This window comes from Apteryx mantelli, chromosome 13, assembly GCF_036417845.1.
Source record: "Apteryx mantelli isolate bAptMan1 chromosome 13, bAptMan1.hap1, whole genome shotgun sequence".
Taxonomy (NCBI): domain Eukaryota; kingdom Metazoa; phylum Chordata; class Aves; order Apterygiformes; family Apterygidae; genus Apteryx; species Apteryx mantelli.
Window position 1 is genome coordinate 388057 of NC_089990.1, and position 16406 is coordinate 404462.

Genomic DNA, 16406 nt, shown 5'->3' on the forward strand with positions numbered 1-16406 from the left:
GCAGCAACCCTACACCCCACTAGCACACTGGGCTCACAGTGTGGGGGCTCCTCCTCACGATTGCAAGCAATCCAAGGTTAACAAAATTTACAGGTTTTACATTAAAGAACATATTTTTCAGCACTCCTGCTTGAGAGGAAGAGCCTGGAAATGCAAAGTATGACCTTACATCTCAGGAACCACATGGCAAAAGGGGGAAGCCAAAATGCACATTCAGAGAAGATTCTTAACAGTAGTGCAGAGCATGCAGGCTTTTGCTTTTTTTTTTAAGCTGCTCTCTTGATTTCAGAGCAGCTGACAGCAGAAGTACTGCTGCTCTAAAAGAGATGCTGTCCAAGCAGCTCCAATGCCTCCAAGCAGCAGAAGAGAAGCCAACAGGACCCTCCCTGCCCTGGGCACGCACCTGCAGGACTTCCTCACTCTTCCACCTTGCAGCTGGTTCCCTCTGCCTCAGGCCTCCTTGCTCAGAGCAGACCTCGCTGAGTCCCCGCGATCTTCAGCCAAGCAGAGATATTTCCCACCTGCAGGTGCTCCAGCATTTGCTTGCAGCTGGCTGCCTGGCAGAGGGGGGCTCCCTCCCCCAGTGCCCTTCATCCCACAGAGAAACCCCCTCCGAGGGCCAGCATCCTCCTCCTCCTCCCCCCCCTTCTTTAAGGCCTCTCAAGGCCCAGCTGCTCCTGCTTTCCCTCAGCCACCTCCTCCTCCTGCAGTTTTTAACCCTTTCTCTACCTGGGACAGCAGGACAGAACCATAGGGAGATGCAGGATTTGCAGAATGAGCTGAGTTTCCCTTTTAGCTCTTTTAGCCCAGGAAGTTGCCCCCTTCCTTGGCTCGCCCAGGAGCTGCGGTCGGTTGGTCTTCAGACAAGGTCCGAGGGGCAGTTAGCCGCAGAACTAAAGCGGACTCGAGCCCAGAGCTGAATCTCTGAAGGTCTGCATTTCCCTAAAGGTGGCAACAGGCCTTGGCAAGGTATTTTTGGGCCTGTCCCGTCCGCTCTTAATTGTGTTAAAGCCAAGCAGAGGAATGGGTAGGAAACGGTTGCTGGAAGCCACGTGGTAGAAAGAGGCAGCAGTCCTCGGAATATAGGACGTTCTGTCCAGCGGGAACGCAGGCTGAAAGCTCTCGAGGGCCCCGCAGCCGTTGCCTGTCCGTTGGCCGGCCCGTGGGCATGGGCTGACCGCGGGGCTCTGCAGCTGCAGGGCTCATGACAGCCACGCGGCGCGGAGGTGACAGCAGCGTCAACAAGAGTTCAGCTGTTCGGGGAGCCGGTGCTGGCAGGGCTCGGGACTTCACCGCAAGACTCACGATAAGCAGCATCCTTCTCAAAGCTCCAGCTCCTGGAGCCAAAGGATTGGGTAAAAATCTTAGCTTTAATAGTATACGCACTTCTAGAGCTTGTGGTTACTGAGAAACTTTGGAAATGTGAACCTTTCAGGCTACAAAGACAAAAAAAAGTTTAAAAGAAGCCCCAACTTTTTGCTCAAAGTCTTGCAGTTTGCCTGACAGCTCAATCCGCCCGGCAGCTAGAGCTGAGTTTCCCAGGACTTGAGCTCTGGCGAAAAGTGGTGTCAGGGCCAGGCATGTTTGTGGCCTGGTGGGGGACCGTTGTTTGAAATAGTTCCAATAGTTTTTGTTATTGTGACATGGAAATGTGTGGAAACCGAAACGGTTCCTGGAAACCCACCAGCTCTGACAGGATCTGACTAGGAGGGTTTTTCGCATCTCATCTCCCAGAACGGCAAGCGCCTTTGGTCGGAGTTGGGAGAGCCAGAGCCAGCGCCATGCCCTGCTGCAGGCAGAGGAGGCGGCACAGAGCCTGGACCTTTCCCACCGCTGCCTTTCCAAGCAATCGCACCTCATTCTGTAGCCAAGCCTTACGCCACCTCACTCGCGTAAGCGTGATGCCTCCTCTTATGCACTCGAGCGTGTACAGTGTTCATCGCTCCTGCTTTAACAAGCTACTCCCCAGCAGCGTGTGCAAGGGTACGCCTCCAGGCCATTCTCTCTCATTTTGGGTTGTTTCCTACAGCAGAGCAGTTTTTGTTTCCTTGTCAGCAGATGGTGCTAGAGAGAAGTAGAGCCTTCCAGCTTGGGGACGTAAAATGCTACCTGGTGTGATGTGGCGCTCAGAGCTGGAGGTTTTGGGACAGACACCTGATGTCTGGGAGCTGGATGCAGACCACCAGCTGATTTCATGCAGACTGCCAAACAGGGCCTCCTGCCTTCTGGAGCGATGAGGATGTGACCTTCTCTGCACTTCTCCTGGCAGCATGAGTTCTTTTGATTGCCACACATCTCTAAGGCCACAGTCATGGTGCTTCCCTTGGCCTGGCCCTGGCATTTAAGATGTATACTGGAAGCGGTGTCTCAGGAAGAGACGATTTACTGCTTCTCAGTATTGTTTTCTCCTGCCTTGATCTGGCTCTTATCCTCACAGCTTCTCTGTGTTCGACAGGTGGATAGGAAGCTGTTTTCTGCATGCGAAGGTATGTTTTCACAACACGACTACTTGGAATTAACCCTGGGAACAGATTTAGTCATCAGTGTATTAAGAAGTCAGTGGTGGGGGGAAGGGGAAGCAATGAACTCTTAAGGCTTTGCGTGTTCCCGTCGGACCTGTGGAGTCGATGCAACCTTTACCTTCCAACGAGGCTGCGATTGCGACACGCTTAGCCATCGCCCAGGCAGGCTGAGGCCGGCGGCCGAGGGGCCGATGGCAACGGAGTCCTGCGGGGCTGCCCGAGACGCTCGCCCGCGAGGGCCTGCCAGCCGGCGATGAAGTCTGCTCGCTGGACCTGGGGTGGCTCAGCTGTGCCAGCAACAGCCCCGCTGTGAGCAGGGAGGACAGGTGGGCCCCATAAGCTAATGCCTGGGACAGGCCCACAGTGTGGGGGACACTTCCTCTAGCTCCAGTGGTACCTTGGCGTTGAAGAGCTTGCACAGAGCACGGTGGTGGGCCATAGATGACCACACTACTGTTCCGTGTCTTTTCCCTCCCATAATTCTACACATCACGACACCTGCATTGCAGCTTAGACACAGCCTTGGAAGGTGCTGCAGATTCAAGGCTGTCATAGGTCGTCAAAGGGCTTGCTGACTCTGCTGTCCTCAAGGCTTACGTAGCTTAAAGATCACGGGACTGCACAGCCTGAGGTGAAAGAATCTGGCTTGAGACTCTGGGACTGGAAGGCATTTGCAGCACTGGCTGTTAGAAAACAGCTCTGGTTTTGCTTGGAAAGGAATAGTTGATTTGAGCCTCTGAGAGCCGATAAATAGGGAGCCAAAGATTTTTTTAAATAACTGCTTTTCAGAGCAGACCAACATACTGAGTAATGGTGTGAGATGAAAGTCAAGGATTTTAACTCCTGAGCTAAATCACAGGCAAGGTTTTATATCATTTAGATGATCTGTCTTGTCCAGCTCCTATCTTAGCCTTCCAGTGGCAGTGAAGCAAGAGTCAGTATTGCAGTATCCTCAGAGTCCTTCTAACCTCTGACAGTGACTTAGTAGCATAATAACACTTATCACCCCACTCTGACTGATAAACTCCTGAAAAAAAACAGAACTAGCTGAAGAGTTTGGAAGAAAGGTGCTGTTGGGAAACCCTCAACCAAATGTGCCTAGCTCAATCACTGATGCGCCTAACCAACTCACTGAAATCGGAGTTTTTCCATTGACTTCAGGCCTCAGTCTGTCACCTTCATTTTTCTATATCTTACTGTGCTGCCACCACAGGGGTAGGTGTATGCAGGTCTGTGAAAATTTGCAAGTAGAGGCAGCCTGAAAACTAGCCTTATAGGGTCTGGTGTAGGCTGTAGGCATGAGAGGAGTTTGATGTGGGCTGATGTGCAGGCATGCTGCCCCCCTCCTGTCCTCTCCTCTTTAGAAGACAAATAGAGGTCAGACTCCCAAGTCAAGTTGTGGCCATGACTGGACCCCTAGCTGTTCCTCAGAATTAAATCAGGAGACAGAGCAAAAGCACAAATTTGTAAGCAACAGAAATATGAAGGCACTGGATGGTGAAATATCAAGGAAGTCAGAATTGGTATGCAGTTGACTCCTTTGAAGCCTTTTATATTTGCCCTGGGGAAGAAAATACTTTGCACTAATCAATCACTTTTCAAGACATTTTACAAACATGAAAGTTCACAGCACCCCCATGACATAGGTCAGCATTAATATCTCCAATGTAATCAGATGGACAGATTGCATCATGTTCCACACAGTGAATTGGTATCAATCTATGTTGAGTCCAGGGAGGTCCCTTGCTCAATCACTATACCAAATGCCTTAATTTTCTCTCTAAGCAATCATCAAGAAGGCTAATATTCTGCAATGCTTTTATGTTATCATGCCTCTGGCCCCCACACTATAAAATAAAATTTTAACATTTCTTTCAACATCAGTTCTGCTTTTCCAGGAGAAAAACAGCCAGTGGGGATTAGGAGGATCATCAGGTCAGAGCCATTCCCTCTTCCTCTCAGTAATTTATTCCAGTCTGATTGGAAAAATGACATTCCTGGGACAACAACACCCTCTGTGGTCCCTTTACCATCCTCAAATGAAAAAGACTCAAGGGCAAACAAGCTGTACAACCAGTATTTGTAACTGTAAAAGCCAGGGAACATTCCACTTCCGGCACAATTCCTGGTTCCTTGCAGTCTGTGATGTCCGAACAGGGGAACATATGCTTGAGAATATACCCTGCCGTTATTATTGGCCGGTAGTGCTGCAACCAGTTACACCTAGACCTGCAGGCTAAAGGCTTCAGTGTTTCTACTTCTCCAGGTCCCTTCTTCCTCACCTTTGTCCTTCAGGCTGCTCGTAAATTAATAGCTACATAAATGTAGGTAGAGAACCACTCAGCTGAGGGTTTCTGCACCAATGGGCAGGACCTTATTCACCAGAGCCCAAGGTTGTGCGGTTTCCCCAGGTTAAACAAAGCAATGAGACTGGTATATTTATCAGTGGAGAAGGCAGATAGGAAAAATAGTTTCCTTTGGCAAAATTCACCACTCAAGATCTGCAGCTCCATCTTCTGCACAGCCGCTCATGTGGAAATGCAGGTACTCTACTAAAAGTCTTCTGCTTCATATTCTGATTCCATTGCCTTCACAAGGGTCTCACACTCAGTGTTTTTCCCAGTACATATGTTGCTATAGTCATTGTCTTTCATGGTGACATATGGTGACATGGTTTCATATGCTGCTTCAGTCCTAGAATTTACCTCCTCTTGTGGGCACTTAGCAGGGACCTCCAAATCAGTCTCTGTTCTCATGACATCTACGGTGCTATGGCTGAAACAACAGAGAGAGATTAATGAGAAGGGGGAATAAATCAGAAATCATTTGATCTACACCTTGACCAGAGAATAGCAAAACTTACACTAATCTACTAAGAGTCTGTGAGGCTCTGAAAGACACTAGAAAGCAGTATTAAAAGAATCACACACACACTCAAAAAGAGGAAACAAACAATTAACATTGGTATCACAGTCGCTGGTGGCATTATTATACTGGTATTCAACAGACTTTCCAAAGGTTGGATTGTCACCATATAGTCCAGCCTTTGCAAAATAACTACTATTAATAATTGCTAAAACAGCAATTGGTGGGGCCACAGGTGGGTAAGGTATATCTCTGAACAGAAAAATAGGATGAGGGGATTAAGGGCTAAGATTAAGATGGGGCAGGAAATATGTTCTTATAAGTAGAAGCAAACAGGAATTGCACAAAATAACATATTTAGATAACCACTGGAATATGTTTCTTAAGCAAAAGGCATGTAGAGGAGGAACTTATCTTGAGGGAAGAGATGAGAATTTGTGTTCTCTGCTTTGTGAAATAATGTTGGAAATTTACTACAGAGAACAGCTTTCCCATGGCACCTGCAAGACAGAGTGAAGGACCCAAAATATCTTCCTCTCATTCTAACGTCTTAAAGAATAGACCCTCTCTTACTATCTTCCGCATTGAAATGTTAATGTCCTCATGCTGCTAATCAAATGCACTGTCAAGGTATTCAGATCCTCCCCCCAAGAAAGTCAAGGAAATCTTTGATCGTTCAGTGAGAAAAGAGGTTTTTCTGAAACAGATGCCAGTACTGAATCCCTCAAAGTCTTCTCAACATCACAGATGAAGAATTGTACTCACAATGCAACTTCATAGAGGGGTTCTGAAAAAAAGGGAGAATCAAAGATGTACATCAATATATTTTATTATTAATCTGCCAGGGGTTCATGCTCTGCACCGGGGTGTCCGGCGCGGAGGGAGGGCGATGGCGATTCCCAGGGGTTCATGCTCTGCACCAGGGTGTCCGGCACGGAGGAGGGTGATGGCGATTCCCAGGGGTTCATGCTCTGCACCGGGGTGTCTGGCACAGAGGGAGGGCGATGGCGATTCCCAGGGGTTCATGCTCTGCACTGGGGTGTCCAGCGCAGAGGGAGGGCAATGGCGATTCCCAGGGGTTCATGCTCTGCACCGGGGTGTCTGGCACGGACGGAGGGTGATGGCGATTCCCAGGGGTTCATGCTCTGCACCGGGGTGTCCGGCACAGAGGGAGGGCGATGGCGATTCCCAGGGGTTCATGCTCTGCACCGGGGTGTCTGGCACGGACGGAGGGTGATGGCAATTCCCAGGGGTTCATGCTCTGCACTGGGGTGTCTGGCATGGAGGGAGGGTGATGGCGATTCCCAGGGGTTCATGCTCTGCACCGGGGTGTCTGGCACGGACGGAGGGTGATGGCGATTCCCAGGGGTTCATGCTCTGCACCGGGGTGTCTGGCATGGAGGGAGGGTGATGGCAATTCCCAGGGGTTCATGCTCTGCACCGGGGTGTCCGGCGCAGAGGAGGGCGATGGTGATTCCCAGGGGTTCATGCTCTGCACTGGGGTGTCCGGCGCAGAGGGAGGGCAATGGGCAGAAGCGGCCAGAGCTGTCCCGGCAGAGGGACCCCACGGAGCTGGCTCCAGCCGAGCCTCCCGGTCTTTATTCGAGGCAGCCCGTGCAAAGCGGCCCTGCAGCAGCGGCCGTGTGGCACAGCCCAGCCGAGGCAGCGCCTGTCCCTGCTGGACCCCGCCAGTCCCGGCGCCCACCTGCCCGCCTCCCATCTCCTCCGGGCCATGCGTCGCTCTGCTCACCGTCCCTCGCCTTCCCTCGGCGCACGATGGCCACGGCGATGGAGACGAGCGCGGCCCCGCAGAGCCCGGCCACCAGGACGATGAGGTACAGCGGCAGGCGGCCCCGCTGCAGCCCTGCACGAGACAGACGAGCCCCGGTCCGCAAGCGCTCGCTCCAACGCCAGCCCGGGGCCCGGGGCCGGGACCTGCCGCCTCCCCGCCGGCCGTGGCCGCCTGGCTGGAGAGCCCGCGCGGATGCCGCGTGACATCCGGACCTCTGGGCCCGATCCATGCCCACGGGGCAGCATTTCTCACCCAGGGGTTAACGGGTGGGACGGGCTGGCATTGCAAGAGCGGTGCTGAGCACAGCCACATAAAGCATTTCGAGCGAGACCTCAAGCCGAGCTGCGCCAGCCTGCTCTGGAGCCTCTGCATCCAGCCCCTCCTATGCGGAGTCACTAAGGCTGCTGAATATTTGCAGTAAATACTCGTTTTGCTTTAAAACCAAACAAAACCTTCAACAGCAGTGAAAACCTAGCTAAACTGTGACATCTGTGCCTGAGTTCAATGTTAAAATTTTCAGCCCCTTTAAGGCAGAAACACAACGCAAACTTAAGGCAATAAACAAGCTCCAGAAGACCTGCGGATGGGAGGCCAAGAGGGGAATTCCTGCTTAGAGAAAAATCTGTTATTTGACAGGCCAGGAATTTGTTCTCTGAAGCAAAATCTGCTGCAAAATGCAGCTGCCAAGTCCCCTGTTTGGTCTGCCAGACAGCGGTTGTCAATCTGCCCTTGTCAGCGCTAATCTTGTATTTTTCTGCATGAGCCTTTTGCTTAGCGCTGTGAGGTCTCTGCTTACCTGTGGCAACGGGAGACCTTGCTGAAACATCGTCCTTCCTGGAGGTCGGTGTCGCTGTGGGCAGATCTGCAAAAGAGGAGGAGCGCAGCTGTAACGCTTCCCACCGCGTCAGGGCCGCGTCAGGCGGGAGCGGGGTTTGCTCTGGGACGCGGTGGCGGTGCTGGGGCGTGATCTCCGCGGGCCCCGTCCCACGCCCCCCGGCCGCCGGCGAGGCTCACCAGCACCACTCCTCACCACTGGCAGGCAACGGCTGCCCTGAGGCCGCCTGGCCCGTTTCGGCAAGAACATCGCCCTGACTCTCCCAGGCTAACGTTTCTGGGGTAAAAGGAAAGAAAACACCTATTTGACCTGCTCTCAGTGACAAGCCACATTTTTATCCCTGACGTTCCATCTCTGTCCCGGCCTCCACACCCCAACACGTCAATGGTAACCCTGCCAGACGTGGTGTGTTTGTAGATACAAGCGCTTGCGGCTGGCTTCAGATCAAACCCACATCTACAGCTGCAGAGGATGCTTCAATCTTCTCTCTCGCTGGGCCTCATCCAGGCTTCCGCAGGGCTTTCTCACTTCATCCCTCCTGCGATGACGCCCCAGCTGTCCTGGGGTGTTTTACAGGTGGCAGCTGCGCCCCGAGGCTCCCTGACGGATGAAGCCCCCAGGCAGGCTTCGTGCGCCCAGGTGACCTCCTGCTGAAGCTGTGCGACACCCTGGTTTCCCAGGCTGTGGCCCCCCAGCACGGGCTTGGCTGCTCTCAGGGGGGGCTCCGGCCCAGCCACGCAGAGCCGAGCACCTGCATCCAGGGCACATGGGCACCCACTTCCATCCCACCTGGAGAGAGCATCTGCAGCCCCAAAAGTCAATAAGGTGGATTTGTCTCACTCGGTTCAAAGCCTTATTTCCACACCCTGCATCATTCACACGCTGCTGGGAAGAAAGCGGCACTTCCTTTGCAGCCCTGAGCCTGCCTCCGTCTCGGCCCTCGCTGGCCTCACCTCCCTGTGCGGTGAGCTTGGGGCTGGTGGGTCTGCAGGTCGCAGTGCCAGGCGCTGCCCGACCGGGACCCTGTGGGAGGGACCGGCCACGGGACAATTTCCCGCACTCCTCGTTGGCATTACAACCCGGGTAAGAGGAAGACATGCCAAGAGCAGGAGCGAGGCTCCTGCCCTGCGCATCTGGGTCCCACAGGGACGTTATTCTCAACCCTGCCACGATCAGCCATGCTCTGAAGCAGGGAGGATGTCAGACCTTGTGGTTTCCTCTCTGAGTGGCACTAAAATCACAACTCATATTCGGCGTTAATTGTCTGATCTGTGTACAGAAAGGGGAAACCGTTTGCCTTGATCATTTCCTGCAGCTGCAATGACGAGCTCTAGTTTGGGGACTCACCTCTCACCGTCAGCTCTACGGCATCGCTCTGCCGGGCAACGCGTGCCCCAACCCTGTTCTCTGCTTCACAGTAGTATTTCCCTGAGTCGGAGGGTCGCAGACTGTCAAACGTGAGTTCGGCCTGACTGCTCAGATACTGAGCTTTTCCTCCTGGCTCTCCCAGGAACCAGCGGTAGCTGATGGGTGGGGATCCGCTGGCCACGCAGGTCAGGCTGGTCCTGGCTCCTGCTGGGAGCATCAGTCCCAGCTCACCAGCCCTGATGATGGGCTTAGTCACTGCAACTGAAAGACAAGCAGATTGGGCTCAGGTCACACTGGCCTTGGCTGTTTCAGAAGTCTTCCCGACGCTCTATGGCAGTTCACTTGCCGGGTTTAAGCCCTTTCCCAGAAGGAACAGAGGCACCACTCTTATGTCACCTCTGCACAGATTAAGCTCAGCTCTCCTGTCCCTATAGACAGCTTTACACCAGTTATGCCACCCATTGCAACTGCCATGTCACAGAAGACCTGCTCTGTTGGATTGGTGCCCTCTCTGCCCCGCCACAAACCCACCTTGCAGAAAGAGAGTTAGTTCTAGCACACATTGAGGATGCTCTGGAAGGGGAGAAGGCATATTTGGCCAATACAACATCCACCTGATTTCCCATTTGCACAGGAACCATAGAGACACTAGTTATCTGGACAGAACCAAAGACAGATTTGAGTGCTATCTCAAGCAGCAGTGGGTTCAGGTGGCCCACTGGTAGATCCAGATTTGGGTCTGAACTAACTGCTCCCCCTTCCACAGTCCACCACACCACCACAGTCCTGAGATGCATCATTTCCTCCTCAGAGAGGAGGGTCTAGCAGCAAGGGAGAGGCAGACACTCTTCCCAACAAGATGCTTCAGCACCCAGTTTGGATGCAGGTAGACAATGTGCTGTGAAAGACTCTTGTGCTACACGCTTCCTACCAGCTGCCTCTTGTGCTATGTGCTTTGTGAATTAGAAAGGCTATGCAAGAGCAGGGCTTTATTGCTGGATTTACCTTTGACAACTTTAACTGTAGTGGTCATCTCCTTTGTTATCAAGCTGTTATTTTTAGAGCTCCAGATGACTTGACAGGTGTAGTGTCCACTGTCAGGGATTTCAAGGTTCTTGATTTGAAGTGTGACATCCCCTGGGCTGTTCTTTGGGACAGTGACACGGTCTCTGAACCGAGACAACAAGACGTGGTCACCAGAGTTATCCCTCCGAAAGATGGTGGTGGTGCTGTAGTCTCGCTCCATACTCCAGATGAGTGTTTGCTGCGTGAAACCTTCTGAGGGCACATAGGTACAAGGTAAAGTGGTGGATTCCTTCCATGTCCCATTGATCTGGTGGAGGCCAGACAGGTCCAGGAGGGCTGCAGGGAACAACAGTTGAAGAGAAGAAATAAGAACACTGCAAAGGAGGAAGTGTCCTTAGGATAGACAGGAATCACCAGAAGGTGGAAGCCAGCATGAAGCAGCATGTTAGATGTGCTGCAGACCACAGCTGCCTAAACCTGAGCCTGTCTACATCTCACTGAGCACAGGGATGTGAACAGTTGCTTCAACCTCATGGCTATTTTTATTGATTCTCTCTGGATGCTTGCCAGTTTTCAATTCCTTCTTGGTACAGAGAGGCACAAATTCTGCTCCTGGTGGTAACATCACAGCTGTGGTGTTCACGAGATCTTAAGATGCACCTCTAAATCCTGCTCCACAGCCCCAGCCTTCATGTTCTGCTTTTGCTGCTTGGCTTTCTGCTTCTACTTGCAGGTGATGAGTCAAACAGCAGTGGACCTTCTCCCACCCCCAAAGACACTGGGTGCTCTGACGACACCACTTGCGATATTGTTCTGTACCTTACACGTGGGAGGAAGGATGAACAAGTCAATTTTATTGTTTTACTGAAATTAAGCCTATTTAAGTCCAGTGTTTGCACTTATTAACGTCACTAATTTCTTACGTAACTTCCCTGTTGCTCACAGGTCACAGCACTATAGCTGTGCAGGCAGAAGCACTTCTCTGTGCAACAGCTTGTTCCAGAGCTATCAGGAGGGACCATTCAAGGGGAAGTGAGGATGTGCAGATCACTGTCCAGGAGGACAATCTAGGGGACTGTTGGGGCTGAATGCAGAGGAATTTTGTTTCTGACATGGAGCACTGTTCTTCCTTTATCAAATAACTTTGAGAGGGCAGGCACAGCTCCATTCTTTGAATCGCACATCTCTATCAAATGCAACTCCTTGATATATCTGCTTTTGAAGGTTTTCCATTTCTCTTCTTCCTCTCTTCACAGACTCCCATTCAGAAAAATTAAGAAGGATGGAAGCTATTTAGAAAACTGCTCAGATATATACTCTCAAGGCATTTGGTGCTCTCTACTTCAAGTGTGTTTAGCATCCAGTATACTTATCCAGACACAATTTTAGTTAAACATCTCTCCAGTATTGTTTTGTATTGCTGCGTGCCATGAAATAGCTGCTAGCATGCACTGATTCACCATGGAGTTGGTGGCACTCTGTTTGTAATTGATTCCAGCACTAGTGGGGCTAACCCCAAAGGAGAGCTAATCAGAAGGAATGGAGAAATGCAGCAAAAGAAAAATCTCTGACAGAGCATTTTTAATGGAAATATTTCCTCCCAGGGCAATTATTAAACTGGGATGTAATCTTCCAAACAATGTGAAACCTCCCGCCAGAGGTAGATAGAGCTGGACTAGACAAAATCTGAAGAGCTATATTAGAGAGTATCCCAGACAGGTCAGAGGGATGTGTATCATCTGTAACATGTAAATTTTAAACTTCCATATTCTGACCCATTTTGTAAAGCAACTGAACATCTCCCTTCCTAGATTGCCAGCACCCAGCTTTCCTGGTGGTGTGGAAGCACCATGCAGACAGGGGCCTTTAGATATCTGCTCTGAAGTACTGGACCTGAAACAAGAACAGTGGACCCAAACCTGATCTTTGTGCTTTAGCCTTGGACGACTTCAGATATAACCTAGCTTTCTTGATTCATATCGGCCCCAAGCAGATAAACAAGTACCTTCCAAGTACTAAAGTAGGCACAGGAGAAGGGGGAAGGAGGGGTAGCAGGTATTTTGTGGTATTCAGCTCATTCTCCCAATTTATCTGGCTGTCTGCCCAGTGAGACCATAGTTCCTTTGGGAAGTGCCTCATCTAAGTGGCAAACTACCTGAATTTAGCTAGACTTGGCTCACCTTTATCCATACCACCTTCTCCCTCCTCCCCCCCTCCCCCTTCTTTTTTCCCCAGAAATGCACTGATTATATTCAGCTGCTTTAACTCACAAAAAGCAGCTTAAGAGGCTGATCACAGAAACCTGTAAAGCTGCTTTTTTCATGATGAAATGGGGAAAGTACTCTAACCTGTTTTTCTGAATATCAGGAGCAATTCTGTGCTTCTGTATACAACTGTCATAAAGCAGCTATAGCTTTTCCTGTTCTCCTGTTTCCCAAGACCTTTCTCTGTCAGTGTCAATGCACTGGGAGCAGGGACAAATGCTTCATGGGCCTATAAATCGAAGCAAAGATTCCAGTATCACCTATCCTAATGCTCCTAGAGAGTCAGTAGAGCAGGAGACACCAAGGTGAATTATGCGTGTGTCTGAATCTAGGCTCACAATTACAGCTGTACCTCTTCCTTCCCAGGACCATGCTAGTAAAACGATGGTGATGCATCGTTAAGCTCTAAAAGAACGTGCATATTCCAGCTCCACAAAGACCATTTTGGAAGCTGACATACCAGAGCAGATCCTCTCCAAGGAACTTGAACAATCCTATTTTGTTCTTGCTCTGGAGGGCATGGGATCTGACTTTTTACTTTATACTGTTTAAACTATACTGTTTGTTCCACTCTCAAAAGCACATCATTGTGTCTGATGCCAAAGGAGACTCTTGTGAGTTCCCAGGCTCTATTTTTTTCATGCAAGAAACTAGAGATTTTCCACACTTGACAATTTTTAAAAAATAAGATGCTATAATTCAGAAGATTTCCCCTGCCCTCTAGTACTCAGATTTTTCTTCTAATATGAGGAAGCATTTACTCACCACTGCAGCTGATGAAAGCCTTCACAAGCACCGCTATCTGTAGCATTTTTTCCATTCTGTTGGAACTGCAGGTTTGTCCTCCTTTCCCTCCACTTACTCAGAGAGAGACCCACACTCCTGAGACCAGAATGCAAGTCAAGAATACTTCCTTTTCTTCTATTCTATATCATCTAGGATTCAGGCTGTGCTGCTGCCCTTTTTCCTTCCTTCTTTCTGAAATATCACGAGTCCATTTCACTGATGACTGGGGTGAAGGATGAACAAAGACTACAAGGATCTTTCTGCTTCCATTTCATGTTTTCTTGTCCCCATCCACTTCTCTTATCATTCTCTTGACTTTTTCCAAGAAATGCTCTAAATGCTCTTTTTTATTCTCTTGATAATTGGGTGGGGTTTTTTTTGCTTTCTTTCTTTCCATGTTTGCAGTCATTTCACAATGAAAGAGCTTTATTATGACTACACAGTCAAGCACTCAGTAGCAAGGGAAAGCAAACTTCAGGATGCTTGAGAAGCATGAATTCAGTCCTCTCAGACTTGTGTGTGATGACATTGGCATTACTTACACAGTTACGTACTATTTTGCCATGCACAGGACAGGTGGTGTCAATTCACTAGCTCTGCTTCTAACATTATGACTTATTTCATCCCATCTTTCTCTGCGGTTCTAGAATAGAGCTCCTGCCCATCAGTCAGTTCATCTTCCCAGCACCTTTGTAAGGCTAAGCGTGATGTTAGCCACATTGTAAATGCAGAGAACTGTGGCACAAGGAACTGAAAGTCTAAAATATCTCCTGGTTTTGGATGCTCAATTTCAGAAGCCATGGATGATCTGATTTTCCAGAGTACATAACATCCCACAGCACTTGGGACATCCAAAACACTGCTCTCATCACCTTTGCGAGTGGCTGGGAGTGCTCAGCATCTCTATCCATCACACCATGAGGGCTCCTAACCAGGCATCCAGAAATGGAAAGCAGAGTAGCCTACCCCTGGAAAATTTGAACTGACTACCTAACATCATACAGGAGCATAAAGTAGAGACCGATCTGTGCAGGCTCAATTCCATTTCCTCTCTGTCTTCTCCTCCTCGGCGCTCAGCTCTTCTACCACACACACGTACCAGCTTCTGCAGCAAGAGACTCCTTTGAGACAACCCCACTCATCTTCTGAGCAGGTCAGTCAGCAACCTGAACGAGGAGGAAAGCCAGCCCTAGCTTCTTTGCCTAACAGTCTGACCCCTTTTTTCCCCAAGGATCTGACTTGGACCCAGCTTGGGCAGACTTCTATGGCAAACAACAAAAGGTACATCCTTAGCATCCCCTGCCAAATTCAGGTCCTTGCTGAAAGGCACAAAGATACATCCTTTTTCTTCCCAAGCTGCTAATATTTTGATTTACTGCTACTGTCTTTTAAAAAAAAGTGCACTGATTTATTTCATTTGCTTAAAAGCCAAAAATATACACAAAATACTATTTATCTGAAGCAGTTTCCTATTTTATAGATATGGGCTACAAGCATATTTGTCTAAACCTTTCTGTTCCCAGTAATGGCTGAGATGGTGTGACTAAAATTTTTTTTAATTATTCAGGCAGAGATGAACTCAAATACAGGAGTTACCAGCTAAAATACCACCAGTGTGACAATCAAAATTGATTGAGAACAAGCTCATATAATAAGAAATATCAGTCCACCGTAACAAGAAACTTCAGTACCTACAGTATGATTGGCAGTTCAGGAAAGATGAATGATGCATTCTCAGAACTGAGACTGGCACAACTTAAATCACGCTGAGTAATGCTGAACACAAAGTCTGGAATAACAAAATATTATAGATCATAAAACCTTTGAATGTCACTTTTATTAGGTTTTTTTTTTTTAATAGAAAATGGAACTTAGACTAAAAGATATTTTCAGTTTAAGTCTTTCTGTAACTCTTCTGTTGTGATGAAATTTCCTAAAATACAAGTTTGCAATTTTTTGATATACTGCTATTTTTTTTAAACAAAATCTGATATCTTTCATTTGTTTAAAATCAAGAAAGTTGCATGAAACGATTTTTTTTTTTTGATGTAATTTTCCTGGTCCTCCACTAAACACGCAATGCATGGGAAGTCTCTATGGCAGGTCTCTGAGCACGGTCACAGGGTGAGCTCAGTTCCTTGCCCTGGCCCACATACTGAGGAGGAACTGTCTATCCTTCTTTTCAATGCAGTGGTCCCCTTTAGAGAGGCAAAGATGTGCCATAAGCCATGGCAGTCCAGGCATCAGCACTTCTTTTAAACTACTGTAGGACCAACTCCCTAACGCGGAAAGCACTGCTTGGGCAGGCACAAAGTATTTGTGAATCATGGGGAGGGGAAAGTGCATAGATGTCTGAGTCATGGTGTGAAAAAGGTTGAGAACAAATGAAGAGAAAGATGTGGGTTTATATTTCTAGCTTGCTGATGCAGTGGTTTCCTTGGATTTCTTCCCCTTCCCCTAAGCATACCACCTCTTACAGTCCAGGGACGATTTCTCTTTTCTTCCTGCTACTATTAAGTCTATATAAGGAAATAAGAACTAGCACCTAAGCCCGGACAACTGATGCTGGGGAAGGGAACAAGCCTTGTGCTTACCTGGGGTAACTGGGATTTGTACAATGCCACTTCTGTGATGGGGAGAAGAGATATTTAAAAACAACATCCTGCTCTTTACTACAATAGGAATGGAAAAGCTGCATTTTCCACCACTTGGCCAGAAACTATGCCCAATTGTGGTACAGCTATAGATGCAGTCACATCTACCAGGGATATGGAGAAGGTACATAGGGAAACCAGAGATTAACAACCTAGTCATCTACATTTAACATTACACAAGTTTTTACCATCTACTAGTGAGCAGATAATCACTGCTTGGTGCTCTTATTTTCACAGCATCACAGATCGTCTTGGTACACATCTCTGTTGCAACAGTCCAGCTCATGTGCAAAT

The 16406-nt window shown here is 49.0% G+C and overlaps 1 protein-coding gene across 1 annotated transcript; it reads right to left on the reverse strand.

The window, feature by feature from the left end:
• Positions 1–4042: 4042 nt before the first annotated feature.
• Positions 4043–13492, reverse strand: VSIG4 (V-set and immunoglobulin domain containing 4). The gene is made up of 7 exons (XM_067304400.1): positions 13438–13492; positions 10388–10744; positions 9362–9643; positions 7976–8041; positions 7138–7251; positions 6153–6174; positions 4043–5297 (listed from the first exon to the last, which is right to left on the reverse strand). The coding sequence occupies exons 1-7, from the start codon at positions 13490–13492 to the stop codon at positions 5075–5077; spliced, it is 1119 nt and encodes a 372-aa protein (XP_067160501.1). The 3' UTR covers positions 4043–5074.
• Positions 13493–16406: the final 2914 nt, after the last annotated feature.

Coding starts and splice junctions, on each gene's coding strand:
- VSIG4 (XM_067304400.1), bottom strand. CDS start 13,492: ATGGAAAAAATGCTACAGATAGCGGTGCTTGTGAAGGCTTTCATCAGC. Junction 6,175..7,137: donor CCGAGGGAAGGCGAGGGACG/GTGAGCAGAGCG, acceptor CCTTTTTTTCAG/AACCCCTCTATGAAGTTGCA. Junction 5,298..6,152: donor CCCCTCTATGAAGTTGCATT/GTGAGTACAATT, acceptor CTGTTGTTTCAG/CCATAGCACCGTAGATGTCA.